The 8124-nt window shown below is 44.3% G+C and overlaps 1 protein-coding gene across 8 annotated transcripts in view; it reads left to right on the top strand.

The window, feature by feature from the left end:
- Positions 1–391: 391 nt before the first annotated feature.
- The window catches only part of dgkq (diacylglycerol kinase theta), a 31984-nt gene continuing 24251 nt past the window's right edge, over positions 392–8124 (top strand). For 4 of the 8 annotated variants that reach the window (XM_079510656.1, XM_079510655.1, XM_079510653.1 and 1 more), the window contains exons 1-4: positions 392–658; positions 5671–5750; positions 6814–6913; positions 7478–7566. In XM_079510656.1, coding sequence (XP_079366782.1) covers positions 415–658; positions 5671–5750; positions 6814–6913; positions 7478–7566 — 513 coding nt within the window. In that variant the 5' untranslated portion in view covers positions 392–414. Of the gene's footprint in view, positions 659–3034; positions 3533–5670; positions 5751–6813; positions 6914–7477; positions 7567–8124 lie in introns of those variants that run through there. The other 4 variants (XM_079510660.1, XM_079510657.1, XM_079510659.1 and 1 more) reach the window with 1 other exon arrangement.

Below are 8124 nucleotides of genomic sequence, written 5' to 3'. Positions count from 1 at the left end.
CATTTGACCGTACATTTGACTCTTGTGTTATATTCTTGTGAAATATTCAGTAAAGTATTATTGTGCAATATTCAGTAAAGTATATAAAATAGCTCAAAGGCTACATATTCAGTCAGACAACTCACCCCGAAAGTGAAGACAACTCACCCCGAAAGTGGCCGAAAGTGAAGACATCTCACCCCCGAAAGTGAAGACATCTCACCCCTGGTGAGTTGTCCGGACGTTCGGGGTGAGTTGTCCGGACAACTCACCAAAAGAGGCAAAAGGGGTGAGTTGTCTTGTTACCGATTGGTTGATTGAAATATGATTGAAGACCGTGCTTGTTTTACGACCCGGAACGCGTACAAGAAGACTCTGATCGCTGTTTGCCCGCTCTCGGTGAAAGTGTGTCTGGAGGTGGTGGAGCCAGGCGACATGGCAGAATGCAGTCGTGCCAAGCATGGGAATCCCGGCGCTGGCGTCACGGAGCAGAGCCCCACTGCCAGTCCCGTTTCGGGCAAGAAAAGGGCACAACAGTCCCCTCAGGGGACTGTCTGTCGCCACAAATACCAGGTCAGCGCCCTCGGCCACTGCTTCAAAAAAGTCACGCTGACCAAGCCCACCGGCTGCCACAACTGCAGCAATTTCATCTGGAATTTCATCGGGTTCTTGTGTGAAGGTACGACTCTAAAACAGCTGTTTCGTTTGGTCTCATTCTCTCTCCCCCAGCCATGCATGTATTATTGTGCGAGTCAACATTTCCTTCATTTAGCCTACTACAGCTGCACGGTCTTTGTTGTTTGACCTTTTTGTAGGCTGCCATTGACATGATTGCTACTGCTAGATGATGATAGTTTGAAGTCTGTGGCTCTGATAAGGCGACATAGGTATTTGTAGACGAGAGAGCAATGCTGCAAAAGGTTCATTGTCCTTTCTAGTGATGCTTGGCTATGTATGTACAGTTTGCAGTATTACAGTACATTTCAAGCACAAACTCAATACAAAGACTGTTAACTGTGAGTGGACGACCCAATTAAGCATTACACTTGTTTACAAGAGGGTCCACCTAGTTCAATTCATCAAAACATTTAGAGACGTACAAATAGACACTTCTATATACCGGTAGTCAAATTACTCAAATTACTAATTTGACAGCAGCAAATGTAAAAAGAAAATTGTAAATAAAAACGACAATAGCATTCGTTTGGCTTTGTGGGTTTCCTACTATCTCCTCCTCCCATTCTCTCACGCTCTTCTGATGAATTGAAAATGGAGGACCCTGAAATCTTAGTGCTTTTTATGGTTTTATCCTCGTATAATTTTTGGCCTACTCTCCTTTGAACTGTACCCATTCATTCTACACACTGCAATTTTCAATCAATTCTTCCTTCTCCTCCATGGCTCTTTAATTGTCTCCTTCCCCTCTTCTCTCCTTTCCTCTCCAGTCACTAGATGTCAGTGTTGTGCTATATGTGTGTGGCATGCTATGTTTCTGGGCAGACTATACTGTAGGCCTACTGCAGCTTGTTTCTCAGTTCTTTAATACACAGTTTAACACGTAAAGATATTAATGAGCTGCGCCTGCATGCTCATAGATTCAATGAAAAAAATAATATAAACTTACTTAATTGGCCAATTTTTTGATCTTTTGGCATTAAGACTACGAGTGTGTAAATCATTCGTTCCTTAGTGTTTGGCTTCTCATGTGTCCTGCACCTCATCAACACTTGCTGTGCTCCCTGCTACAGCATAACCAGTGCATTATTATTATTGTTATATTTTTAACATAACAACAAGCATATCTGTTCCTGTCCTCTGCATTTTACAGGTAGGCCTAGATTTAAATTAGACATCTGGATTTCTGACACCATGGTATTATATGATATGATTCAGAGACCAATGTAGACAGCCTATTCATTCATACATTTTCCAGAAGCTATTGCAGTGTCATATTTTTACAATATTTTGATTTAGTCTTTGAATAATACACCAAAACCTTAGTCGACTTAGTCTTTAGTCGTCTTAATCTTAATGCAATGTTAATTTTGCCAGAAAATATTTGGTCTTTAGTTTCTAGTCTTTTGTATAACACACCATTTAGTCTTACTCTGGTCCTTTTTAGTCTTCTAAAAACTTTGGTCGACTTATAGTCAACAATTAACACTGTCCCCAGTTTTCTTTGAACTAATTGAACTAACTAATTTAGCCCTAAAAGCATATAGAGATGCTGCAAAAGCTTGTATTAATTTTCCACATAGCCTAATAACATTGCGTTCATTTAATGGACAGGTGGCCCCATCTTGGGAGGTTTTCAGCTTTGTGTGACAAAATGAGATATAGACCTACTAATAATATCCCTGTTTCAAGTGTGTTACGTCAAGGGAGGAAGGAAACAAGGAAAGAAGAAAGGAAGTGTGTTAAATCTGGTTTAGGAAATGTATGGGCGGAAGTAGGAGGACTTCGTGGCAGCGGTGGCCGAACGGATAGCGGCGCGGTCTAGATACCGGAAGGTTCCCAGTTCGAACCAGCCGTCCGACACGTTAAAATTACCACCGCTGAAATGCCCTTGAACAAGGCATCAACCACTACGATGAAATGTGTTCTATGAGCAGGGCCTGGCTGGAAACAAGTTCTTGAGCTTAGCCCAGATACCCTGGGTAAATATAGATTTCATTTCATTTCATTTCATTTCATTTCATTTCATTACTTATTGGGACGTGTGAAAGCAATGAGAAGCTGTCGTTGTGAAGCGACTGGCAAAATGAAAACACATTCAACCAAAGACTTGTTGATCTGGGTGTATTAATAAACACGTACTCTCCGGTGTCGCCAACAAAACCTGCAGCAGTGGATGGATAACAGCAGTGGCTGTCGGGAAGATTCCGACCATTTTTTATCAATGTTTTTTTTATATCTTTTTTGGAGGGGGAGACCGTGCACGACTGAGTGACTGGATGTGATTGTTAAACGTTGCCTGCTGAGCTGAGCTGCTTACCAGCCTCCCCGTTTCACTTTTACAGGCAGGGTAATCAATTAGCTTTCACGGCTGGAAGTGATCAACAACAACATCACTATTCACCACCCAGTCACCGCCACCCCGTTCTGTTCTGCTCTGCTTTGGTGGTGGTAGGATGACGAGACCTGACCACCACGTAGCAAACGGGGTTGCTGCTGTGCCTTTCTGCCGCCTGGGAAAGAAGACCGTGCTTGTTTTACGACCCGGAACGCGAACAAGAAGACTCTGATCGCTGTTTGCTGCTTGCCCGCTCTCGGTGAAAGTGTGTCTGGACTCTGGAGGTGGTGGAGCCAGGCGACATGGCAGAATGCAGTCGTGCCAAGCATGGGAATCCCGGCGCTGGCGTCACGGAGCAGAGCCCCACTTCCAGTCCCGTTTCGGGCAAGAAAAGGGCACAACAGTCCCCTGCAGGCTGTCGCCACAAATACCAGGTCAGCGCCCCCGGCCACTGCTTCAAAAAAGTCACGCTGACCAAGCCCACCTTCTGCCACAACTGCAGCGATTTCATCTGGGGGCTCATCGGGTTCTTGTGTGAAGGTACGACTCTAAAACAGCTGTTTCGTTTGGTCTCATTCTCTCTCCCCCAGCCATGCATGTATTATTGTGCGAGTCAACATTTCCTTCATTTAGCCTACTACAGCTGCACGGTCTTTGTTGTTTGACCTTTTTGTAGGCTGCCATTGACATGATTGCTACTGCTAGATGATGATAGTTTGAAGTCTGTGGCTCTGATAAGGCGACATAGGTATTTGTAGACGAGAGAGCAATGCTGCAAAAGGTTCATTGTCCTTTCTAGTGACGCTTGGCTACACCCAGCAGCACAATAACCGAGGGGTGGCTACCACTATTCTTCAGCTGCCACACAAGCTACTAGCCTACTATGAATTAATTTGGACAGAATTAAATCAACAGGCAGACTGGACCACCACATCTCAACTTATGTAAACTATAGCCTGCCATGCTGAGAAAACGCATACACACGTATACAGTAGTACATGGTTACACAGAAACACATGTACCTTACCAAAGACTGGTGTGCCATATTGTTACTGGGCAGAGTGGTGGTCTTTGGGGGTTTGGTGGGGTGTGTGTGTGTGTGTGTGTGTGAAGGTTCTGTTGCACAATCAGCTGCAGTGAAGTCGACAGTCGTGATGCACCTTATCCAGTTGGCATGGCAACGAGATTGGCGGGGATGTTTGGTGAAGAAGCAGCAGGCAGAAATACAAACAAACAACAACAAATACATTAAAGCCTGCAGTATTGTGCGTAGCCCTACATCAAAAGGCTAAGCCGCTTTATACGATTGTTTTTTAAGCCATGTGATGGCTTAATTTAAACTGCTCATGTCATGATGTCATCAAGCTGTATGACATTGTTGTAAATAGCACTCATAATCCTAGCAGTGTTGGTGCCATGCTCTTGATCAAACTGGTAATAACCCACATTTACAAGCTACAATGAGTTACACGATTCATTGCTTGTAGGGCTGGGCAATATATCAATATTCTATTGAAATCGGTGGTTTGTGCAGTCCGGGTAGGGAATGAGGCATTACCCCAGGTGAAGGAGTTCAAGTATCTCGGGGTCTTGTTCACGAGTGAGGAGGAGGACGGAGAAGGAGATCAGCCGGAGAATCGGAGCGGCAGGGGCGGTATTGCAGTCGCTGTACCGCACTGTTGTGACAAACCGAGTTGAGCCAGAAGGCAAAGCTCTCTGTCTACCGAGCAATCTTCGTTCCTACTCTCACCTATGGTCATGAAGTGTGGGTCATGATTGAAAGAATAAGGTTGCGAATACAAGCGGCCAAAATGAGTTTTCTTCGACGGGTGGCTGGCATCTCCCTTGAGAAGTTCAGTCACGAGAGAGACTCGGAGTAGAACCGCTGCTCCTTCGCCTGGAAAGGAGCCAGCTTAGCTGGTTCGGGCATCTAGTTAGGATGCCTCTCGGGCGTCTCCCTAGGGAGGTCCTCGACGCACATCCCACTGGGAGGAGACACCGGGGCAGACCAAGGTGCAGTTGGAGGAAACACATCGACTCACTGGCCTTGGAACATCTCGGGATCCCCCAGGAGGAAGTACACATAATGTTGCTCTGGAGAGGGAAGTCTGGAGCACTCTGGTGGAGCACTCTGGTGGAGCTGTCCGACTACGGATAAGCGGTCACACCAAAGAGTCAAAGACTATACAATGTTACCCAATGCCTTCCTGCTTGGCACTCAGCAACAAGGGTTAGATGGGGGGGGGGGGGGATTTGATTTGATTATTTTCCTTTATATAGGCATTTCTGAGGATTATTAATCACGAACCAGTACAAAGACTTAGATTCCTTCATATGGAATGGTGTGTGTGTGTGGCTTTAATATTCACTCATTTAGTTAATATTCCCTCAGATCAGGTAAAAAGAAAAATGCAGCAAGCTCGCCAGCTGACATTAGTTTTTTTTTATTGAATTTGTTACGCTGACAAATAATACCTAAATATTTTTGTTACTTTCCAGATGTAACTGTTTTAATGAAAGTGGGATACATTGTAGCCATAACCATTAACCAATATCAGACAAAAAACGGAAACTTTCTGAGTAGTCGAGTTACGACGAGTACAGTACCCCCCCCCCCCATGGAATAACAACACTGCTAATGCTAATATCTTGTCGTGCTAATGTCTTGTCGTTCCCAGTGTGTAACTTCATGTGCCATGAGAAGTGCCTGAAGACTGTGAGGACAGTGTGTTCATGTATGACCCCTACACTGGTGCGGGTGAGTTACCATGCAGTAGCCTAGTGTGTTCTCAACTCTGTTCCCAGTCCATCCCAAGCCAGAACGTAAAGCTGGATTTATACTTTGTTCGCACTGGTGTCGCACAGCAAAAATAGCCGATCAGGCAGCATAGTGCTGTGACGCGCTTTTCGTTTTTGATGTGCGACACAACAAAGTATATCAAGCTCTTCTTAAACATGGCTATGGAATGTGAAGACTTTTTTAGAACCGGCCTCAGACCTTGGGGCCGATTGGGTTAATACACTGGAGTTTGCAGACTCTATATTTCTATGGGATCAGACTCCCATATACCCACTTCATTTGTTAGCATCACTCTGACATTTAAAAACCAACAAGCATGAACTGTTTAACACCTGTAACAACACAGGAAATGTCTTGAACATCAATGGCAATGTCCTGGCTATTGTTGTGTTATACTGTTGCCCTATAGTTGTGTCATGTTCTTGTGGTCATCATTGTTGCATCACATTCATATGGTTGTTTCTTACAACAAACATGAAATGGGCTCAGACTTGAGAGGTTTTTGGATACCATGTGATTCCGCATAGGGCAGATTGTAAGGGAGGAGAGATGGCTCACTCCTCTTTAGCTTAGTTACATTTAACACTGGAAAAACTATGGTTAAGTAGAAAAACACCCACAATTAATTGGAAAAAAATCCAGCAATTAGTTGCCAATTTGATTACGATTACAAAATTAGTTGGCAACTAATTGAATAATCGATTTGATTACAATGAATCGTTGCAGCCTTCTGAGCCCATGTGAATGCAGCATTAGGCTTTTAAAACACTATAATTGTGACATTATTTAGCCTATTGTAACATTAGGCAAGCAAATTATATTTACGATGGTAACATTAATGATAGTCTCGCATGGCCAGACTTGCCCCCTACCCTACAAATTTTGAATGCTTCCGGTATAGCATTCAGAGATTGTGGTGGAATTGTGGTTTGGCTACGCAAGACTAACGATGACCCTGTATTACAATGTAGTTCCACATACAGTAGGTATGTGTGTCATGTTATGTAATTATTCCTTGCAGGTGCCGGTGGCCCACTGTTTTGGCCCAGCTGGAAAGAAGAGGTGGTTCTGCGGTGTATGCAGAAAACCAACTGAGGGAAACACTGCCCTGCGCTGTGAAGGTCAGCCCTCCTGAATGCTCCCAGGAATTGTAATGTGCATCCAGTTATGAACAACGTGCCTTTGAGCTGCAGAAAATTATAAACCCCAGAGACGAGCTACTTCTAATGACTTATCTTTGTGAGGCATTGCACAAGATGACGATGTGTATTTTAAGTTTGGAGTAAGGGCCAGTTCAGCATATAAGCAGAAAGGGGAGCGAGCAGTGACGTACAAAGGTGTGACACTGTTTAAATCAAAACTGCAGCCTCTGCCTTGGTGCTGTGTACTTACGCACTTAAGTAAACGGAGCAGGTCTACTTGCTCCGGGTCTGCATTGTGTGTGTGTGTGTGTGTACACGAGTTTTAATGATGCCCATGGGGCAGACTTTCTGCAAAGACACAGAATGAGTCTTAAGTGCAGGGGTCATTATGTCTCTTTTGGGAAATTTGGTTTGTAGAAGAAAAAGCATGGACCATGATCACTAATACACATGCACTCAAAATAAGTATAAAACAGTCTCCATTCTCATCGGCATGTGTTTGTTGAATTGTACCTATGTGGGAACTGTGTTTGTCCGTTTCAGTGTGTGAGCTGCATGTCCACACTGATTGTGCCATATTCAGCTGTGGCGACTGTCGCAACTGCCATGTCGACGGTACTGAGGAGGACTTTGTAAGTGCCAACTACCTTAAAGAATGACTTCAGTAGAGAATCAACTGCCCTGTTTGTAATTTACAGCAACAACTGCAAATTGTGACCTTTTTTCAATAAGTTAACAAGTGCTGGATAAAGCATATTGACGAGTAGTGCTCAGTTGAGTGCTCACACTCAATACCTGCCACAACAAATGGTCTTTAATCAAAGACCCACCTAGTCTCGCTGTCAGACTGTACAAGAGAGTGAGCTTTCCGGTCAATGGTGGAAAAACAATGATGGCAATTGTGCCCCAGTGCAGTGGGTTTAACGCAGAATCAACATAGATCAACATAAATGAAGTGGTATGTGCCTCCTTGCTACTTCCATTGGGAATAATGGTTGCAAGGAGTTGCATGTTGCAAGGAGTTGCATGGCGACCCTCTGGTGTGATTAGGGCTTTAACAAGCACCCCCCCCCCCCCCCCCCATAACACATAAATGGTGCAATATGATACATTGTTGTCCACATTCACTGTTGATACATGTACCTGGTGTCCTGGGCTGTGCATTTTGGGGACCTCCTTTGTAGCTCGTT

This window comes from Electrona antarctica (assembly GCF_951216825.1).
Source record: "Electrona antarctica genome assembly, chromosome: 1".
NCBI lineage: Eukaryota > Metazoa > Chordata > Actinopteri > Myctophiformes > Myctophidae > Electrona > Electrona antarctica.
The sequence above is the reverse complement of the archived record's forward strand: the minus strand, read 5'-3'. Positions and strand labels throughout refer to the sequence as shown.